We start from the raw sequence: 23,369 nt of genomic DNA, 5'->3' as shown, positions 1-23,369 counted from the left end.
GAGTTACTATTTAACTAATGGTTGACACTGGCACCTTGTTTGGTTTTATGCCAGCTGGCCCCATGCATATGTGTGAAAATACCTTGAGGGAAGAGAGGGAGGGTGGTAACAGTATAATTCACTGGTCTTCAGTACACATTTACCTGCTGTCAGTAGATTTCAATCATCTGCAGTTTCTAATTGATTTAAAATTACATTACCTAGTTCTAAAAGTAAACTAAACCTCCCCCAAGTCAATCAATAATCAATAAACCTCCCCAAAATCAAAATTAATAATTCTGCAAAACATAAACTTAAAAACCAGAAATTTGAAGATAACCCTAATATGTAAGCCTAGTAATAATTAAATGAACAGTAAGGTAATTTCAGAACTGACATTCTTTTAGTCCTGACCAGAGCCATATTACCAGATGAAGCAATACCTTATGTGAAGCAATATGCTTCTTAGAAGATACTTAATACACACACAAAACCTGTCTCTTCAAATGTAATTGAGTGCGATTAACCACTTTTTAAATAAAACTCATACTATAGAGAGAAGACTGAAAATAGGTGTGCAGCAACATATCCATCATTAGGTAACAGGGTTTTGTTTTACTGAAAATGATGTTTGTTATCTGTAAAAGTGCTTAGACGTGCACACATAAAGATTTAGGAAAACGGATTAACTCTCACATTTGGTTGATTCTGAATACATTTCTTAAAAAAAAGAAAAATATATATACACACATACATATATGTGAAACACATTTCATTTTGTTTGCAAGGATAAGCAATTAACATCAGGGAAGATGGAAAGTCACTTGCTGAATTCCAACAAAACCTTTGCATGATAGCTGGAACTGACAATTCAGTGTCATGCCTTATTAAATTCTACCAATGATGCAATTCATGCATTTGGAGCCACATAATTGTGTGGGAAGTTTTTCAGCTCTTCAAACCAAGTATTTGAACTAAACTTAGAATCATACTTTTCAGTCACTTTATCACAGTGTTTCAAAATTTATAAATTCTATCCAGTCATACTGTTAACACTGAAAATATTATTTTAAAATAAACGTAATAAAATACCTAAATGTTTGTTCTGTAACTCAGCCTTTTTAATTTCTAATTTTGTCAATGTTTTATGTTGTATATAGTTAGTAGTATAGTATTACATGTGTCTAACTTATAAATAAATATACATGTTTTAGCTACTTGTGCACAAAATGTTTGGAATGCATGACTGTATATAATCAAGGGTACATATTTGGAGATCACACTAGTAAAAGATAGACCATTTTGTCATATGTTTTATCTTTTTCTTAAAAACTAAGCTTTCCAGATCTGATTAAACAAAATAGAAAGTTGTAATTGGAGGGTCATTTGAAATCACAGAAACAACTTCATTTCTATTCTTCAGCTCATGAATAATATAAATAAAACTATACCTATTAAGTAAGAAGATACTGAAAAGAAGAAAGGGATTTGATTTTGTCTTCATGGGTAGCTAATAAGGTCTTTTCCCTCTAAAGATGATGAATATGCAACAATTATAAACATTCTATATGTAATGCTTTACCCTTTATATGATCTGTTCTATTAACAGGTTTAATGGCGTTCGTTTTGTTAGAATTTACCGCAATAATCCATATCTGACTTCAGTTGTTATTGATAGTGAATATTACTGAGGTATGAGGATTCTAGACTACTCCAGAATGTAAAGATAGCATTGTCGCCCTCAATCAGGAGGAAAATATAAAATAGTTCTTTTTTCATTGTTTACTTGATTTTTGTCCAATGTAATAAGAGGGTCAGTAGTACAGGTTACAAAATTCAAGTGAGGTTCAAGCAAGCAGCCTCGTGACCCTTTGAACACAGTAATAATTTTGGAGGGAAATAGCTAAAAGTTAACTGTAAAGCACAATAAAAGCAGACAGTTTCTGTAAGTTGCAGTCATCAACTGCATACAGATAATTTTAAATACACTTTTGACTCTTCTCTTTTTACAGATGTTGAAACTGAAAGATTACAAAGTTCATTCAATTTCTCATAGCAAACTAACTTATCTCTGTGTTCTCCATCTATTGCCCTTTCCACTATCCCACCGACCTACTCTTCAAACATCTGCTTACTGATTTTCTACCAAACATTTGATAAATTCTAATGAATAAATCAATAATACTTTCACCCACTCTGTGAAATATGGAATCTTGTCAATAGGCTTCCTCTTTCATCCCTGTATATGGATATATCAGCCAATTATTCAACTTGCTTTATGTTACTTATCTTAGTCCTCACTAAGTTGCTTCTTAATATTTTCTACACAACAAACAATATCATAATTAAAGTGGATTTTTAAAACTTTGATCCAGTCTAGCCTGTGTAGGTGCAATACCAAATCATGAATTAAAATATAATTACAAGAAACATTTACCTAAATTTTAGCAGCTCCTTCAGCCTTATATCAGTTCCTTTTACTTCTGTTAAAGTCAAGTAAAATTAAAGTTAAATCAGTTTATTAAAATGCTTCCTATAATATACAATATTAATAAATATATTATAACCCATCCTTCTATGTAGTTAATTGGAATATAGTTCAACAAATGACAGTAACAGTTAACTCTAGATCATCAAATTTTGGATGACATTTTGCTTTCTTAATACATACTACTATGTCTTGAATTTTTGAAAAAGGAACATGAATTATTTTGATAAAATTAATAGTGTCATTATTCTTAAAAATGTTTGAGATCTCTCTAAAAAAACTGTAATTACAGAGAGGTTTTTTTCCTTTCTTTCTACAGATCACTAAAACATTCAAAGAATCAAATTTAAGAAATCAGTTCATCAAAGCTCATGTTGTCAAACTGAGGTGAGTGGAACTATATAAAAAAATATGTAAGCTTAGTTGCAGTTTGGCCCATTTGATTTTGTTTTACAGCATGGATAATGAATGAAACATTCACACAATTTGTTGCAATATTATGAAAATAGTATCATGGTCAGCTTAAAAAACAACTTCAAAACAAAACCAAAACATGCCTCATATGATCTATTTACCTAATATGTAAATAACCATATTAATTTTATTCTTGGTAAGAAAAGGAGGAAAGGGGGGAGAGAGATTTGGGTGAAGGGCTATCCTATCATATAAATGCAGTGGATACCATTCACCATGTGAACAGTGCCCTCTGGAGTCATGCAATGCTGTGGTCCTGAGCACATTCATCCAAGATCACAACAACCAACCTCAAAAGTGGCTTTTGGTTTTTGTCTGCCTAGAATGCTATAATATGAAAAAGGATGCTGTGGCAAATCCAAGCATGTCTGTCATGAATAATAGAGGGAGTAGCAGCATGCACATTAGCTATTTGCCATTCTTGCCTTAGTTGAATGTGTACCTATTCACGCGATATGATAAGACAAGCATTCCCAACTGTAAAAGTCACCCTTTACTGACCCTACCACAAATGCCACAAATGCCCACATTACTCAATCTGTCAAGTAATATACAAAAGTTCTTTGAAAGAAAGGAGTATTTAATTCTTTCTCAAATACTACCACCACAAGAAAATTCATTTTTTTTTTCTGTAGAGTCACAAATAAGCACCTAGGAGAATGGAGCTCTCATATAAGTTTTGTTGAGGGGTTAGAGGAGTAGGAAGAATCCATGAAAAAGTATTTTCCAAACTGCACTTTATTTAGTTCAGTGCACATTCGCCTAAGTACTTTCTGTGAAAGTCCCTGAATTAGCTGCAAGCTCTGAAAACATGTAGGACTGAATAAGCTATCCGTATTTCTCTCCTTTTATTCAATTCCCATTTACCACTCAATCCCCTTCAGTCTCATTTGTAACCCCACCACAAAATACTAATTGCTCTTGCCAAATTCAGCAATGACAGCATAAGGAATATAGTCAATATATTGTAACAACCATGCATGGTGCCAGGTGGGTACTAGACTTATTGGTGGAATCATTGCATAAGTTATATAAATATCTAACCACTATATTGTACACCTGAAACTAATATAATGTTGGACTCAATCTAATTGAATAATAAAGAACAACAACAACAAAACGACATCCAAATGACAAACTCCAAAGGAATCTTATCAGTTCTCTGGGCTTCTCAACAATATTTGGCACTGTTAAACTTTTGATTCTCCTTGAAATATTACCATCCTATAGTTCTTATGACCCTACACAACCCTAATTTTCCTCTTACCTCTCCACTTCCTCCTCCATTTTCTTTGCTAGTTCTTATCCTTTCTCCGTACATTCCTCAAATGTTGTTGAAGGTCAAGCTGTGCTACAAGCCTCATCTTCTCAGTTCCCATTCTCTCCTTTTAGTGGATTTATTGTCACCTATATGCTGATTATTCTCAAAGTTGTATCTCTGAGCCAGAACTCTCTCTTTATCTCTAGACATAAACATACATAGCCATCCACTTGATATCCTCATATGTGTATCTTGCAGACAACTCAACTTTAGTATGTCCAGGCCTAAACCCATTATCCCTCTCTCACCAAATGTTACTCTTCTAGTGTTGCTCACCTCTAGTAATAGAACCATCTTCAACCTAGTTGCTCAAGAAAGAAATGTGAGTCATCTTTAATTCCTGTCTTTCCCTCAACCCATGTTATACATGTATCAAGGATATATATATATATATATATATATATATATATATATATTTCTTGATGTATCAAAAAATATATATATTCTTGATATATATATAATATATACGAGGTCTGCCAATTAAGTTCATGAACTTGCCACCATGCGCTTACACTGGCAGCACTGTACGAACAGCTCAGTAAGGTTTCATAACCTTGGCATATCAGTGTGTCAGAGCTGTGTTTGTATCAACGTGTGGTGGTGTCTTGCTAAGTCGTGTTCATTATTGTTGTTGCGTGTTTTCCTGTGCCGTTGTCTGAGAATGTCTGAGTTTGAATTAGAGCAACAAACGAACATTAAATTTCTTGTTAAACTTGGCAAGAGTAGAAGTGAAATCGGGGACATGTTTGTCCAAGTTTATGGGGATAATGCCATGAAGAAAATGGCAGTGTATAAATGGATTAAACGTTTTTCTGAGGAGAGAGAATGTGTCACTGATGCTCTGTGACAGATAAACCTCTATATTTTTCTTTTATGAGGTGATAAGCAGATTCTTTTCTAATCCATGCTTTCACTGAGGATTTAGTTCGTTGAAAATCCTGGCATTATTCTGAAACCTCATGTCCACATCTCTATTTTGCACTAGTCCGAGGCCTCATCTCCAGTACTTTTGTAAATGCTAAAACCCGAGCTTGTTGTATATTCTAGTGTTTACCGCATAATATTCACATTCTTCTTTATTTTGGGTCTTCCAAGATTCTCTTGCTTTCATGTGAGCTCAGCTTTGCAATTCAAATGGAATTTATTATATTTTTATCTAGCATGTCTGTTTGTTCATTTGGAAAGTTTTTAAAATTATTCAGGTTTTCACATTACTAGAAATAGAAGTTATAATTATTTGTTCATTGTCTGCTTCTCCTTTGAAACTGCCAGATCTATGAGGATGGCAACTGAATCTTGGTCATAGCTAATTTCTGAAACTAAAAAGAGTGCCTAGCACAATATTTGTTCAGTAAATATTCAATTAATATCTGGAATGAATATTATGGCAGAACTAGCAACTGAGATTAGAGAAAGAGGTCTAGAATGAACATGAGGGCATCAAAACCAAATTTGTCTTAATGCATGTTTTCAGAAAAGAAGACACCCAATGTTCAATGGAAGAAGTGATTTACATGGTAACTTACACGAAAGGAAGTAGAATTATCTTGATGTTAAATAATTATAGCTTTTAGTAGAATTATCAACCTTAGTAGAGAGGAATATCTGTGGTTAATTAAAATGGAGATAAAATCTTAGCATATGATTATAAAATTTAAAATTTGATTTTGTAGCCAGATGAATGGGTGTAGGTATCAGAAGTTTAGCTTGACCCTCTAAGCCACATACATTTGGAAATTCATCACTTCATAACTTTGTTTAATGAGATGGGGGGGGAAAGATTTGTGAAATCTAATAATAGCTAATACTTACAGTGCATTTACTATATATTCTTTCCAAAAGCTTTTCATATGTTAATTCATATAATCTTCATAACAACTCATTTTAATGTGAGGAGACTTACATACAGAAAGATTAAGAAACAAATAGCTTACCCAAAGTCAAACAGTAAATGGCAGAATGGCTCTGGCATTCTGACTTCAAAGCTAGTTATCCTGAATGGTAGGTACAGTGTACTATGCATTGCAATAAAATATTTGTGGAATAGCATTGTGATATATCATTACATATGCAAACACTGTTACGTAAATCTGTTCTAAATTAAATACCTCATATAAAATTTTTAATATTTATTCAAGAAGAGTATATAAATAGAAGAGCAGAAAATTATCATACTTATGTATTTTTTAAAATATTTTTATGGTTTTCAGGCAAGATGGCAGTGGTGTGACTGCAGATACGGTTATGAAATTTAAATTCCCTAGAAATAACAATGGTGAATCAATGAAAAACAGAATTGAGTCTATTTTACATCAAGTGATGAATAACTTGGGAAACTTGGAAGTAAACCCTTCAACTGAGATAACACGCAAGTATCATTTTTTATATACCTTTTTTATTTAATGTGTCCCTCAGTTTAATCAGTTATAATTCACATTTTAATTTAATGAGTGACTGAGCATTTTTCCCTTTAAAAAAACAATACATTATAAAGTTAGATACAATATATAATCCTTTAATATAAAACATTCTAAAATTTAAAGAATCATTTAGCATTCATACAGTAAATTTTAATTTGCTAAATTTTCTTTATTTTCCTTCTCAATAGTTCTTATGAGGGATGTTGTTGTCAGATGTTCAATTTGTAGGTATATTATAGAAATGATAAATAGCTGGTTAAGGTCAGAGAACAATTAAATTAATGATCCACTTCACCTAGAACAGAGCATGCAGTTGGAAGATATTTGGTAAATATTTCTAGAATAAAGAAGGAAATTAGAAGATTTAGGTATATCCCTGCCTCCTCTCTGAAAACCATCTCTCCCTCAGCCTGTCTTGAATCTATGTCTATTTTTTTCCATCCCTACTGTTACCGCTCTGGTCTAAGCCAATATCATTTCTTACTTAACTTCTGCACTTGCCTCCCTACTACTCTCCTTGGCCCTTCCAATCTATTGTCCACATAGTAATCAAGGAAATATTTTACAATATAAATACCATCTTGTTTAAAAGCCTCCCACAACTTCCCACAAACACCACCCCTACCCCCACCACACACACACACCGGTAAGTGGGATATCGTATTTCCTGCTTTGCCAGGACAGTCACAGTTCATATCAATTTCCAAGAACCATTATAAATGTTGCTCCCTCAGTGTCCTGGTTTGAACTGTAAATGATATGGCCATCTCATCTAAAGCACTGCATGATCTGGTTCATACTTCCCCCAGCCACTTATTATACCACTCTCTTCCTCATTCACTGTAATCTAGCCACACTTTCATTTTCTTCAACTGTCAAGCGTCTCTCCTTCCTGGCTCAAGGGCTTTGGATACATCCTTGTTATAACACTCCCTAGATCACACCTGTGCCTCTCTCAGATCTCATCAAAATTACTGCTTTCTAATGTAAGCCTCTTGTAACTTCCATTACTCAATTATTTACCTTTGTTACAGACCCCTTCATTTATCTTCATAACATTTATCACAGTGGAAATGACAAAATTATTTGTGATTTTTGTACTGTTTGTCTTTATCCTACTCTATAAGCTTCCTAAAGGCAAAACCCAGTCTATGTTGTTGATCCTACTGTCCTTCTACTGCCCAGTTTCTAGTATCTAATAGATACTCCATTGTTACTTGTTGCATGACTAAGGGATTACTTAATATGTCCCTACACTTTAAGGACACTCTTCCAACTTTGTCATGCATATACTACTGGCTTAATAAACCATGATTCCCTCATAATAAGCTCAAGATTAACGGATTTTGGTGGCTCCCACACTGGACTGGTATTCACTCAGATAGTTTACCAAAAGATGGGAAAGTAATTTGAAATCTGTTAGTAAACAATCACTGCACCAGGCCCACAAAGTTGTCTCTTTGGCCCCTCCAAGTCATCCCACCCCTACCCTGGACTCTCAGCTCTTTGCCCTGCAACTGAAGAGTTAATGCTTAGCACAGTAAGGACCTCCCAGACACTGCTCCAGTTCCATGGCTGGTTGTGCCCTTTCTGACCGGCTCGTGTTCATACGTTACAGTTTTAGTCCTCACAGCAATCGTATCATAGATACTTTTATAGTTTCCACTCAGAAAAGCTAGATAATTGCCAGAGTCATAGAGTCAGCATGTAGGGGAGTCAGGATTTCAAGTCAAGTCCCCCTTGTTCAAAGAAGGAACAAACAGTGGCCAGTTATTTTTATTTCCTGCCTCCAAAGAGATGTTTTGGCTCCTCTGACACTTAAAGCAGATGTGATACCCAAGCTCTGAAACTTCTGGCAGTAAGTTTTGATTTTAGAGAGTATGAAAGCCTGTTTGAGAAGTTTATATTTATCTTACCAGGAAGAAAAAGTTGATTTCTCATTTAAAGATTAAAAACAGGGAAGGACATGACCTGACATATATTTTTAGAAAAATGAATCTGGTAAAGTACAGGTGGATACATTGAAAAGTGCAAAAGTGGAGGCAGGAAACCCAGTTTGAAGGTTATTATTGTAAGAGTATAGGTGTCAAATGATGAAAGCATGAACTAAGGAATGGGGAGGATGGGGCTAATTCAAAGGAGAGTCAGAGGATAGAAGGTACAAAATCTGGAAAAATAAGATGTGGAAATGAAAAGAAAGGAAGAGTTAAGAGACCATTTCAGATTTCTAGCCACTGGTGTTAAGTGGTGTCATTACTAAATGAGGGGCCTGAAGTCTGTATTTTAGCAGCCCTCTAAGTGATTCTGACGATGGTTGTCTGAGGACTACACTTTAAGAAATTATGGTGAAATGACACATAGTCCTAATAAGGACTCAATACAATAGTATTGATCTTACTTACTCTCACCCTTTTTTTTTTTTTGACACCAGAAATTACCGACCAGGATACAGTACATATTTTTACTCAAGGTAAGTTTTAAAATTATTTTGTAAATATGGTTTACCAGAATAGAAAAAGTGTTCAAGTCATTTGTGCTCTTTGCCAAGGCAGTGTCTATTAAGGTGGTATCTTTAATCTTAACTTGCTCACATGGGTTGTTTTTGACATGAGACATTACTGATTCCATTGGTCCATGGAGTAATATTCAGGTTTCCCTTCCTTTTAGTATAAAGGAAGAGGTAGTAGTGGCATTCCACCCATTCTGTATCAAGTTTAGCCTCATGAAAAAATTTCTTGGCAGCATTAGAAAGCTTTTCCTGACCTAGTTCTATGGTGGCATTTCTGAAGATGTGTAAATTATGTTTGGTGACACCAATTATATGGCTTCTCATAACCATCAGAATATGTAGTTTGCTTTGTTGTGAATTTAAGTTAACTATAAAGTATAATAAAAAAATTATAAAAGGTGTTGTCAGTTTTATGTCTATAACCAAAAGGAAAAGTCACTACTTTCCAATGTTATTCTGTATATTCTCAGGCTAGGATAGCAGAAATATAATCCCTAGAAACAGCAATTTATGTCTTTGCTGATAAATATATTGTAGTTAGAAATTAGTTCAAAGTACCTCAATAGCTGGCCTATCTCAGGTACTTAAGTAATGCTACAAGATGCTACCCCAATGAGTGTTTTTCAACTTAATTATATATTTAATTCATGCTTCTTTTTAGTAAAAATGTGCTTAAGTAAATTACTAGAGAATTTGCTTGGAGGATACAGCAAAGGAACCTAAGTTCCATATATATTTGTAATAAAAGCTTAGTCCTCTATCGGGGAACTCTGTTAGGAAAAAATGCCTTTAGATGGTTGTTCTAGTCAAGCAGTGCCCCTACTATAGAGCTGGTCCAGCAATAGAAATTGTTGGTGGTGATTTACCTCTAATTTTATACTGATAGACTTAAACAAGAAGAAATAAATCATGATGATGGGAGTTGAGAGGCATTGAGTAATCAGTCCACCCCAGCCCATTTCAGCCTTGGCCACTGGAGTTCTTATGGGCTCTCTTAAGATGTTTAAATAAACCTCATATAGATACTTAGAAACCCTGTCACCCTTGAGAATATTCTCAAGGTAATTCCTTTGAAATTCACTGAGAGTAAATCTGAAGGATTCTCACTACACACACACAGACACACACACACACGAGTTAACTATGTGAGGTGATGGATGTGTTACCTTGTTCATTCAATAATGTACATATATATCAAGTCATCACATTGTACACTTTAAATATATTCAATTATATTTGTCATTTATTACTCAATAAAGTTGGTAGGAGGAAATGCATTGTCTGATTTGTTCCCTATTATGGGTCTGAGAGTCAATATTTCTTTTTTTTTCAGCTTTGAGGTATAATCAACAAATAAAATTGTGAGATAGTTAAGTGTACAATGTCATGATTTGATACACACACACACACACACACACACACACAATGTGAAAAGACTCCTCCCATCTAGTCAACACATCCCTCCCCCCGTTTTTTTGGGGTGAGAACGCTTAAGTTCTACTCTTTTAGCAAATTTCAATTATACAATACAGTGTCATCAGCTATACTCAGCATGTTATACATTAGATCCTCAGGTTTTATTCACCTTATAGCTGCAAGTTTGTACCCTTTTACCAAACTCTCCTTATTTTCTCCATCCCGACAATGATTTTCTACTCTCTGTTTCTTATGAATTTGACTTTTCTTTTTTTTAAGGTGATACCATGCAATAGTTGTCTTTGTCTGGATCATTTTACAAAGCACAAGACCCTCCAAGTTCATCTATGTTGTTGCAAATGATAGGAGTCCCTTCTTTTTTAAGACTAAATAATATTCCATTGTGTGTGTGTGTGTGTGTGTGTGTATATATATATATTACATTGTTATGATTTATTCATCCATTGATAGACACTTAGGTTGTTTCCACACAGCGTCAATATTTCTAACAAGCTCCTAAGGGATGCCCGTACTGCAGGTCCCCAGACCACACTTTGAGTAGCAAGGTTAGAGAGATGGAAATTTCCTAGTGAACCTGTGGCCTGAGCTGGTATATCCAGCACTGACCTATCTTATCCCCCACTCATGAGGAATTCCAGAAAACTCTGAAGCTGTTCCAGTTTGAAAGCACATGCTAATTAAGCTCAGAAATGTTCTCTAAAAGGCAGTTTATAGGCAACAGTAGTGACATAAGTACTCTAAAAATATAATATATTGATCATGCTTTTGGAAAGGCTAACATGTCCTGGGGAAGTATACATAAAAGACAGAAAAATCATAAATGATTATGAAATTCTTTCAATATCTCCCCAAAGTAAATGAATCTCCATACATTAATGCTGTTTTCTCATTAGAGTGTGGGGCCCGTTCGGACCTAATGACATTGTCTAACGAGAGAGTCGTGGGAGGCACTGATGCTGAGGAAGGAGACTGGCCATGGCAAGTCAGTCTACAGTTAAATAATATTCACCACTGTGGAGGCATCCTGATCAGTAAATCGTGGATCCTGACAGCAGCTCATTGTTTCAGAAGGTGAGGCCACAGCTACCTACCCATCTGGAACAACTAGGAGAGACATATACATGAGGTTATGTATATGAGACATATACATAACCCTAGGACCAAACATGATTAGACTGTCAGAAATAATTGGATGCAAAAAAAAAGGTGTATTTTCTTATAGTCATGATAGCAAAAATATTTTTTTCTCCTTCAGTTTTATAATTTATTCCTATTTTTCTATTTCAGGTAATAGTATATCATCACAGTAAAGAACAAAGATTTATACGTCCAAATGTTTAATTTAAATCCTAGCTATAAAAATTAGGAAATATATCAAACCTCCGTAAGCCTTTTTTTTTTTTCCAAATTAGGGGCGAATAGGGACATACCATTATCTATGTCTTAGTGTTACTGGTAGGGTTAAATACACTAATGCAACTATATGTTAAATGTAAACAAAATAAACTGTTGCAAGAAGTTTGCACATAATATCATATAATATAAGCTAATCAATAGGCTGAAAGCTGATCACAGACTGCCCTATGCCCTTAATTTATTCTTTCAAAAATTACTGAGTGTCTATTATGAGCACAGTGTTATCTATGATAAACACTAATTAAACAAACACTGCCCCTACTTTAAGGGAGCCTATCTTCTAATATTGGAAGTAGACATGCACAAAAGTAATGATCAGTTGCAGGGAGTAGCATACATAAAATAAATTTAAGCAACTTACGGAAAAGTCTTTCTCAATGTGAATAAAGGCTATTGCTAACACTAGAGTAATAAAATGCCAGTGGATAGAATACATGAACTTATCCTATTTGCATAAAGAAAAGATCCTACTGCTCATAGTAGAAGGACTTTAGACTTCAGTGTGACAAAAAGCTGTTAGGTTCAGACCTACCTTATTATTGGGGCATCCTAGACCCAAACATTGCTGGGAACTAAACTTGAAAAGTTCACTCAGAAAAGTGATGTTGTCTCTGACCATAGCTATTCTCTTCTCAGACTTTTAATAATCACTGTCTAAAATCCATCCTCCTTACCACACACCCAAAAGCCCTCCACTTAGATCAATTCAGACTTATTTTTCAAAGCATGAACCTTGACCTCCAGCCAGATTGCATTAGTCTCTTCCCCTGGACTCTGCCTACATTTTACTACTTAAAGAGCACTTGCTCAATCTGTTTCTTCTCTTTAAAATATTAATATCCCTTCCAATTCCCCATTTCTTCCTATGGCAATTCTGCAAAATCTTCACTGTTTCTAAGAATTCCTTTATTAATTTGAGGATACTGCCTCATAACAAAAGTTACAAAAGTGTTTGCTAAATTAAGAAGGGGTAAACTTTAGCAAGGCTGGTATACAGTTTCTAAACACAAGTTTTAGGAAACCCCAAATTATTTTGAATTTTTCTTATGGCTGTCGTACAACTCAATAATTGTTACACAATGAATAAATTTGAAAGTATCAAATTTCTGATTTCAATTAGACAGATTTATTGCTGTGTCCCAGACACCCAAGACATGAAATTCACAAAAACATTTCAATCTTCATTGCCACCTGAGAGGCCAAAGAACAGAAATGGCACTAATTGATTTCCATCAACCCTGAGTGTGGGAAGCAGACACGAAAATACCTGGACTTAGCAAGCACTTAGTGCAACCAAAGATGTAATAGAAACTGTACTGGATTCTAAGCCCTATTCAGGTCCAACCACCAAACACTAAGTAAAAGCTATCCCTATATGAAACCCACAGTTATAAATATCACCAATGATAACCAAAGGAATCCATGATTTTAAAGGCTTAGAACATCTTTGAATTTTGCCTCTGCAAATCTTTCTATTCACTACCATGAGTGACCCATGAAAGCCAACAAGTAGACCCTTGTGTTGGTTCTGCTCTCCCTGTAGGCCTGATTGTCACCGAGAACCTACAGTGAGGATTTGTTTGGGGCATGACCAGCGTTACATTAAGATACAGAGAAGTGATGAGGCCCTCACAGAAAGGAGCCTTGAACTGTCATCTCCTCTATGAAGCTGTCCCAGATGCTCTCTTCCCTACCCCACCTTATTCTCACAGAAATTTGCTTGTCTGTCTTCTATAGTAGTCCCACGGATTGGATAGCCTATCTCAGTTAGTCTCCTCCATTAGAGTGTAGAGCTGCCCAATGACAAGACCATAATTATTTATATTTACATTACCAGAGACATCCTACTTTTTATATAAAGTAGATACTTAGGAATGGGTTGTTGAACTATAACTCATGATAATAATACTTACCTTCACTGAGTGCTTACCTTGTGCCAAGCACTGTGCTTGACATACTTTACATGTCTCAATACAGCTGTGTGAGAGGGTATCATCAATCAGTTTATGTATTAAATAAACTGAAAATTAGAGATTTTAAGTAACTTGCCTTAAATAACACTGCTAATATGCCACATAGCCAAGACTGAAATCTAAATCTAACTGGTTCCAAAACCATGCTTTTATTCATTTGGCGAAATAGAGGAAAGGGAAAGTGGGAGGCAGGGAGAGAAGAAAGACAAAAATATCTTTTAGAACATTCATTATAAAGACGCTGAGCAAAAAAATTCAATGTAGAAAATCCATGTATTTGCTTATTGTCAGAATTTTTTTCTTTAGAATTTTTAACTAACATTCACTCTTATACAAGCTACTGTACCTTATAAAAGCATTTCTTGTCTACATAATTTTCATTGTCTCTATTAACCCCACTATCTATACCTAAACTCAACAAAACTCTTAAATGGTTATTTGGTTTTTATTCAACATTTCAACATTTCATTGTTACTCACCCTTAGAAGCTTGTTTAATCAACTCTACAATTCACAGATATTTATTTTTCATCAGTCCATACAAGATCTTTCTCTCATTTTATTAAATATTTTTTCCCATTTCACTCCCCCTCACACTACTGTCTTTAAATATGCAATTACCTACAAAACCTATAGGGGTTTTTTTGTTTTGTTTTTTGGTGTTTTTTTTTTTTTTTGCATGTATGTGTACATGCCTTTCACTTATATAAGTAGCAATGTGTATAATCTCTCATATTGCTCCTTACTGTTTTGGCTCAACCCTGGGAATTTGAATCTGGTATGCTATTGAATCCACTATATTCCTTCACCCAAGTAGGCTGCTCCAACCTCCCACTGCCACAAAGAGTGTGTGAATGCATGCCTACACACCTAAATGCACACACCCTTTCATATGTGCCTCTATAAACCTGCAAGAATTTCTCTGAAATATGTATGCAGAAGGCCACTAGAATTCTTTCCAAAAGTTTACATCTTAATCAGTAATACAAAGGAGTTTAAACTTCTCCTCCTCACCAACACAATATTATTCTTTTTTAATTTTTGTCATTTACGACTATACATTAGGTGCTCATTATTGTTATAATTTCCATTTCTCAGCTTATTAGTGAGTTTGAGTATCTTTCCATATCTGTTAGCTGTTTGAGCTTCCCCTTCCATGAATTGCCTATTAATATATTTTACTCATTTTATAATCATTTTTCTGTCCATTTATTGTTTGTTTACAGGCATGTTTTGGTTTTGTTTTTTCAAAAATTTTAGATATTAAACATTGCAAGTATTTTCTCATGGTTTCTCATCCATCTGGTAAACTTTTCTATTGTATACTTAATTTGATTCCATGAAATTCATCTATTTTTAACCTATGGTTTGTGTTTTGGGAGTTTGACTAAAAAGTCCCAATTTCTAGGTCATAAAGATAATGCCCTATATTTTTTTAATATATTACTGGGCCCTCTCTCTCTCTCTCTTTCTCTCTCTCTCTCTCTCTCTCTCTCTCGCTCTCTCTCGCTCTCTCTCGCTCTCTCTCGCTCTCTCTTGCTCTCTCTCTCCCCCTTCCTCCCCACACATACATACATACACACACATGTACCAAAATCTTCAAGAAGTATCATACTTAGTTCAGAAAAATAATTCATCAATAAGACAGGAGCCCCTTTTCATCACTACTATTTAAATAGAGCTTCTGGCTCAAGGCAAGGAAAGGAAAAAAAATAAGGATTGGAAGGAATGAGTTAAAACTAAAATGGACCTTATTTCAGGCTTCTTAATTGCTTGGAAGGGGGGATATAGAAAAGAGTGAAACCAAAGAGGAGCTTTATGTTACACTACTTATCATCAAAGCATCAGACTATCCTCACTGGAACATAAAAACACCAAGATGTTCACTAACCTAAGATATGTTTTCTAAAATCTTCCTATGCTTCTTACAGGTGAAAAGGGGGAAGGGATTAAGAAGTACAAATTGGTAATTACAAAATAGTCATGGGGATATAAAGTATAGCATATGGAAAAATAGTCAATAATATTGTAATAACTATGCATACTGTCAGATGGGTACTAGGTTTATTGGGGTGATCACCTCATGCAAGTAAGTTATATAAATGTCTAATTGTTATGCTGTACACCTGAAACAAGTATACTATTGTATGTCAACTGTAATTGAAAATTTTTTCCAAGTGCATAATTTTTATTTTTAATTAAAGCTTATTGGGGTAAAAATTGTTAGTAAAGTTACTAGGCTTCAGGTGTATAATTCTGTAATACATCATCTATATATCACATTGTGTGTTCACCACCCAGAGTCAGTTCTCCTTTCATCACCAAATATTTGATCCTTTTTACCCTGATCTGCCACCCTCCTCCCCTCTTACCCTCTGGTAACCACTACACTATTGTCTGTGTCTATGAGTTTTTGTTTCTTCATTTGTTTGTCTTGTTCCTTTGCTGTTTTTCATTTTACATACCACATATCAGTGAAATCAAATGGCTCTCAACTTTTTCTGTCTGACTTATTTCACGTAGCATAATAATCTCAAGAAAATTTTTAAAAAATTATTTAAGAAAATAAAATCTTTGTTTATTTAGACAAATGATCACTTATTGTGCCAGTGAAGAGCTAAACTTGTTTACTAGTTATGTAATACAGAAATATATAGCAAGAGAGGTTGATCAAATTGTTCCTAGATGGTGGTAGGGGGTGACAAACACAAAATCCAAATATTTGAAATTCTCACAAATTTCCTATTAAATCCATGTATATATATTTTTTTGTTTTTTGTATTTTTTTTTTTAGTGACTCTGATCCTCGTAACTGGATTGCCTCCTTTGGTATTTCCATAACATTTCCTAAAGAGAGAATAAGAGTAAAGACTATTTTAACCCATAAGAATTATAATTCTGCAACTCGTGAAAATGATATTGCAGTTCTGAAACTTGAAAGAGATATCAGCTTTACCAAAAACATCCACAGGGTGTGTCTCCCAGTGGCTACCCAAAATATTTCACCTGGTTCTATGGCTTATGTAACAGGATGGGGATCTAAAAGATATGGCGGTAAGTGTCTAAGCAACAATGAAGCAAAAACAACAAAATCTCTTGGTACCTGCTATTTTTTGTTAATTGGGAAACACCTGAAGGACGAGTTCTATGGGCAGAATCATCCTATATTCTTCAGCCTAAACTCTAGTTATTCCTGAGTTTCTTCAGCAAAACAAAGCAAAGCAATGTCCCTAGGCACTATGGGGAATTCTCAAACACAGTAATAGAAAAATGTAAAACTAAGTGATGAAGAAACATGAGTTCTTCAATGATATTGAGATTCCATAGGACTCAAATGGCTTCCCTATAAAGAAATTTTTTTTAAAAAAGAGGACTTGTCTACATGTTCTCTAAAGGTTTTAATACCCTTTAAAGCAGCAGTTCTCAACCTTTCACAGGGGTCGCCTAAGACCATCGGAAAACACATATTTTTCATGGTCTTAGGAACTGAGACACCACTCCTCTATCCGTCTCCAGGCCCACATGCAGATACGCCCACATATGAGTACCCAGCGACCCCTGTGAAAGAGTCATTCAACCCCCAAAGGGGTCGCGACCCACAGATTGAGAACCACTGCTTTAAAGTGTTAATAGCCATTTAAGTTATTGTGAGATAAAATAAATCCTACCTCAGGCAAGAAACTCTATGTGTATATAAGCAATTTCTCAGACTTATTTATTGAATGAATAAAATGGAAATAAATATGAGGGCAATGTGATAGCAAAGAGGGTCAAGGGGAAAATAAAAGTATCAGCCAGGAAATGAAAGAATATCATTAACAACTGTCATGGGTTTATACTCATGCTGTAGATGTCTCGCCAAATAATACAAAATATTTAATTGTCCAAGAAAATATTTTGTTGTGTTCTTATGGTCCAAAGTAATTTGGTATAGTAGATAAAATTTTTGCCAATCACAAAAATGGCAGTGCCATTTTGAGGAAACATCAATATAAAATACATTAGTTCTTTAGCTTTGAAACCAGAGTGGTTTCTCTTTTGTTGCTAGATTAAAAGTTATTCAAGATGTAATTTACCAATTCAAAGTCAGTCAGTGGATAATTTAAATGCTACTAGTCAATTTTAAGATAGCGATTTTTGTTTTTCTCTTAAGGTCTAAGGGGTATCACAAGCTAAAGCAAAAAAAAAAAAAAAAGAAAAAGAAATACTGATCTGTGTAAAGGGGTTATCCTTCTCTACTATGGGTATCTTTGCTGAGAAAAGACTCCTAAGAACATCTTCAATAGCCTTTTTTGATGAATAAGAAATAATGTACGAGTACATTTATTCCTTACCATATTCATCATAGAGTCATTAACTTATGTATCTTGAAGTCCATTTGCTTTCTGCTTTATTCTTAACAGGCCAAACAGTTCAAGATCTACAGCAAGGACAGGTCACCATAATAAGTAATGATGTATGTAATGAACCACTTAGTTATAATGGAGCAGTCTTGTCTGGAATGCTATGTGCTGGATTACCTTACGGTGGAGTGGATGCATGCCAGGTAAGTTCCAGACAATTATATCAATGTTATCATTCAAGTTTATAAGTACTTACTAGCATGTGATACTGTGATAGGCATAGAGGGAAATTATAATACACAGTTCTGATCCTCTCAAAATTTACAATCTAGATTTTAGAGATAAAATTATTTTATAAAGTTGATTTTTCATAAAAAACTAATTCTGAGAAGCCAAATTGCAGAGTGGTTAACCATCCAAGCTCAAGAACCAGACAGACCTGGGTTTGAATTCCTTAACCTCTATAACCAATTCTTTTATCCATAAAATGGGGTTGATAACAATAATAGTCTCTAACTTTCTGGGTACTACTAAAGATGGATTTTACACGTCAGGCATATACTAAGCAACAAAGAAATTTCAGCTATTTTTACTATTTTTGATCACTGACATTAATAATTTTAATCTCAACCTTTTAACCACTCAGAGCGTTTAAATAAATTAATTACTCATCTAAGACTCACAGATAATTGATTTTAAAATATAACATCTGAATATCAGCACTTTGAAGATAGTAAATTCATACAAAAAGCTTAGTTACTTGAGTCACAACAGCTCCCATAATTTTAAAACAGCACAAATGAGGGTGAAAAAAAAAACCTTTTTAGATCTACCCTATAATTTTCAACCAAATATAAAAATGCAAACAATAGGAAAATTTCTGTTTAAAATAATTAGAATAAGATTTTAATACTAAACTTTTAAATTAAATAATCGAAACAATTGAGGTAGTTATATCTTTTAATAGATTTTATTCCTATGTCTGAAACCCAACCCCATATATTAATAGTAACAACTATTTAGTATCAAAAATTACATTTCTGGAATGAAGAAAAATCAATCTGTTTTCTTAGGGAATCTGAAACTGTTTTCCTGGGGATTGTATGCAGTAAAAAATCAGGTTTATTCTTTCCTCGAACATAATTTTTATATTTAAATAGGGCTCACATTTCTTTTTTTAAAAAAAAGAGAATAAAAAGTAGTTCTTACATTGTTTTTGTGAAGACCCCATTCCATGTGCACTTTCCCCAAAATGAAACATTTTTATTGGCTGCAGGTTGTGTGTAGGTGAAGAGAATTGGTTATCAATTTTTAAGATGCCATTAATGACCCACTGGCCCTTGACTCTCTCTAAGTGGAGATGTCTTTGTGGTTAAGGGATGCTTCTTGCTCTCTTACGTGTATCTTGTTTTATTTATAGCCCTGTAACTACTTGGGTTAGAATTCTCAACTTGCTTAGTTTTCCAAATAATTCACCAATCAAATAAGAAGCACACCTCCACACTGTCAATTCCGGAATACTAAGAGCATTCATTAGACCTGACTTATGGATACATGAGTGAATATAAAAGGGCGCTACTCATGATTTACTCACGATGTCCTTTGCCTTCTGCGTATACAAATTCTTCCAACCAGGCCTAGTTCAAGTCATAACTCATCATGTAACTTTCCCTGTTTTCTTCAAGCCTCACTGATTTTCAGCTGCAATACTATAATGCAGAGTTTGTGCCTCAAAAATAGCACTTTATGTAAAAACTTAGAATATCCTATTCATTTCTGTTCATTCATTCAAAGAAAATGATTATTTTCCATGCACCAGACACTGTGCTATCACAACAATGAGTTCCCTGCACTCAGCAAAGTTATGGGCTAGAACAGAGAACACAGCTCAGCTGCTGCACAATCAAGGAGTGAAGCTCGCCAGGAAAAATTACATGTCCCTCTCCGTTTAACACTTGTTCACCCACTCCTGGTAAGACATTACACAGGAATTTCATAATAGAAAAGAAATAGCAGCAAAAAGACAATCTTGAAAAAGTGCTGAGAACTGGTTAACTGTAGCACAGATGCACAACCTAAAGGAGGCAGGTGCCAAGCAGCTTGATGCAATGCTTACCATGCAAGCTGTTGAGTCACATACTGACCCTTCTTCACATCTAGGCCAGTAATTAAGTCGGTATGGAAAAACTAGCTACTAAGAGCAGTCAAATGAATAGCAAACTGTTCTAGAAGCACACTTGGTAATAATAGCTGATGTTTATTAGTACCAACTACATGCCAAGCAGTACTCAAAGTGCTATGTGTGTTAAACTCATTTAAACACATGAAAACATTATTTACAGATGAGGAAATTGAAGCACAGAGAGCTACTAAATAGCTTACTTAAGGTAATATATCTGGCGAGTGGAAGATTCAAGCCCAGGTTGTTTAACCCCAGAACTCACAAACTTAACCCACCATGCAGCATGTATGATCTACTAAGTTTGTCTCCCCAACTAGAGAGTGTATGCACAGATATTTGTTGGTTGGCTTAATATTATAGTTGGCTGGTTAGTATTTCATAAGGAGCGTTTTACTCATTGCCATATAATTTTTTCTGTTTTTTCATCAAAAGAATACTTTTTGATGATAAACTGTGCATCAGACACCATGCAGGGAGGGTACTGTGAATAGGAAGATAAGTGAGACTTGTAAAAACTAATTCAACAAATATTTTATTAGCATCTCTATGGGCTAGAAGCTTTGGATACAGCAATGCCTGGAATAGGTATGTCCCCTCCCTGATGGACCTTACAGAATAGCCAGAAAAACAGACACTAAACAGGTATCATAAGTGCAATGAGTGTTGCAGAGATGTGTATCTGCTACAATGAGGGGACTGATCTGTGGGATCAACAAGTTCACAAATGTGCTTGCATGAAATAATGAAGGAGCAGTGAAAGAGATATACATAAGATGTAGGGACACAGGCAGTGATAAACTAACCCAGCCCAAAGGTGGAAGGACTGGCAGTAGGGAGGAAAGGTGCAGGTAGTCAGGGAAGGCTCCCTGAAGGAGGTAAAGCTTGAAATAGGTTGCAGGCAACCAGGAAATATGCTTTTCATCTTCACACACTTACTGAAGAAACAACATATGTCCTTCCGAGATTTTGATACTTTTAGCATAATTTGGTATAATATTTTAACAAGAAATGACAAACTAACTCTATTTATTGTCATAATTGATATGATTTCTTCTACAGCCATAGAAATAAACTCCTTAATACTTTGGAGTTGTCTTCATACTTAAATAATCAATCATTCTGTTTCCTTCAGGGTGACTCTGGTGGTCCACTCGTACAAGAGGACTCAAGGCAACTCTGGTTCCTCGTGGGAATAGTAAGCTGGGGGGATAACTGTGGTCTGGCAGATAAGCCAGGAGTGTACACTCGAGTGATGGCCTACCGTGACTGGATAACCGAACAAACTGGAATCTAGTGCAATAAATGCCTCTCTGTCACAAAGTCTACATACAGCTGTGCCTGTCTAAAATTCCAAAACTTTATTTTTCAGCTGCAAAAGAAACGGGAAGTTTCTAATATCCTGCTACATAAATATGGTTTCACAAACACTATTTGATCTTTCTTTAGTACTATGGATTTTCTAGTTTCTCAAGAAAAACATATGAATATTAAATCGTACTGTGGCTATGTGCCAGGGGAAAGATAGAAAACTAGTTACAGAGAGAAGAATTTAATTATAATTGTGATAAGTGCCAGTAGTGAGGAAAACAGGTTCTCAAGAGTGGATACTAGGGGAATCTGGACACATCTGAAGTCACAAGTGTCTTCTCTGAAGAAGTCTCACTGAAGCTGATAAGTGGGCAAAGTATCAAAACTTGCAAAGGAAGGAATGGTGGAATAACATTCAAGACAAACAGAACAACGTGAAGCAATAAAACTAGTATTTATTCAAAATTTCTGCTTACTCAATATTTTACAGGTAGTGTAAGTCCTGAAATTAAGTATACGAAGCCATTGTGCAATTCTACAGCAATTTTAATTATCCTGTAAGAACATGCTTCCATAAGGAACTAACTGATGAATTTCAGGCATTTAAGATCAAAGCTAAAATATTTGCTCCTCAACTAAGACAAAAACCATTACAGATAATTTTCATGATTACTTTTATTAAAAATATTCATCTATATGAAGGAGAGAATTTATTTCCTCCATAGAGAAGCTTATGAAATATACCTACACAACCTTCTCAGGTAACTTACAACTACAGTGTTTTTGTACAACTAAATAAGAGTAATTTTAAGAACTTAAGATCACCAGTGGCAGTTATTTTTGAGTTTAAGAATCCTCAATACCTAAACACAAATAATGAATTGAAAGTCACGAGGAAAAAAAAAAAAAAGGAAGAGTTGGTTTGCAAAGAGAAAGGCTTAATTTCAATAACATTATCATAGAAAGAGAAAGAACTTCTCTCTCTCAATCTCTCAATCTCTCTCTCCCTCTCCCTCTCTTTTCCTTTCTTAAACAAACACACACACACACACACACACACACACATATAAATTAAATAAAATGCATTAAAATTTAATGGCACAGCAATTTATATAGCCTAAATTATGAATGTCACTGAATTTTTATGGGATCCTAGCATAGCTAAAGCATGGTTATGCATGATCATCTGTGTGTCAGGGCTTCTTTCTAACTTATGACACCCGAGTATCAGAATACCTACATGAATTGTGATGAAAACTTCTCATGTAAAATTGTTAGCAGACCTACATTGACGTCATTTATTTTTAAGGAAAAGAGGTTGAAAATTTAACTAACTCAGTGAAATGTACAAATTGTTGGTTTACCTTATTTCAAATAAACTCTCTTAAAATCATTTCCTGGCCTAAGTATTTATGGAAGTTATGATTTATGAAGGACAATCCAAAACAATTTGTTTAATTGGTTCTCCAACAAGAAAATTGCTATCTAGACTCTAAAGGCTTGGCACTTTCTGCTGCCTT

The 23,369-nt window shown here is 34.7% G+C and overlaps 1 protein-coding gene across 2 annotated transcripts in view; it reads left to right on the top strand.

Moving 5' to 3' along the window:
- The window catches only part of TMPRSS11D (transmembrane serine protease 11D), a 51,466-nt gene extending 28,319 nt beyond the window's left edge, over window positions 1–23,147 (top strand). For both annotated transcript variants that reach the window (XM_019631462.1, XM_019631463.1), the window contains exons 4-10: window positions 2,787–2,854; window positions 6,473–6,630; window positions 9,114–9,152; window positions 11,522–11,699; window positions 16,811–17,070; window positions 18,420–18,562; window positions 21,674–23,147. In XM_019631462.1, coding sequence (XP_019487007.1) covers window positions 2,787–2,854; window positions 6,473–6,630; window positions 9,114–9,152; window positions 11,522–11,699; window positions 16,811–17,070; window positions 18,420–18,562; window positions 21,674–21,835 — 1,008 coding nt within the window. In that variant the 3' untranslated portion in view covers window positions 21,836–23,147. The remainder of the gene's footprint in view (window positions 1–2,786; window positions 2,855–6,472; window positions 6,631–9,113; window positions 9,153–11,521; window positions 11,700–16,810; window positions 17,071–18,419; window positions 18,563–21,673) is intronic.
- The last annotated feature ends 222 nt before the right edge of the window (window positions 23,148–23,369 follow it).

The sequence above is a fragment of the Hipposideros armiger genome, unplaced genomic scaffold (assembly GCF_001890085.2).
Source record: "Hipposideros armiger isolate ML-2016 unplaced genomic scaffold, ASM189008v1 scaffold_1001, whole genome shotgun sequence".
Lineage (NCBI taxonomy): Eukaryota > Metazoa > Chordata > Mammalia > Chiroptera > Hipposideridae > Hipposideros > Hipposideros armiger.
Note: the sequence above shows the minus strand (reverse complement) of the source record. Positions and strands in the feature narration are given on the sequence as shown.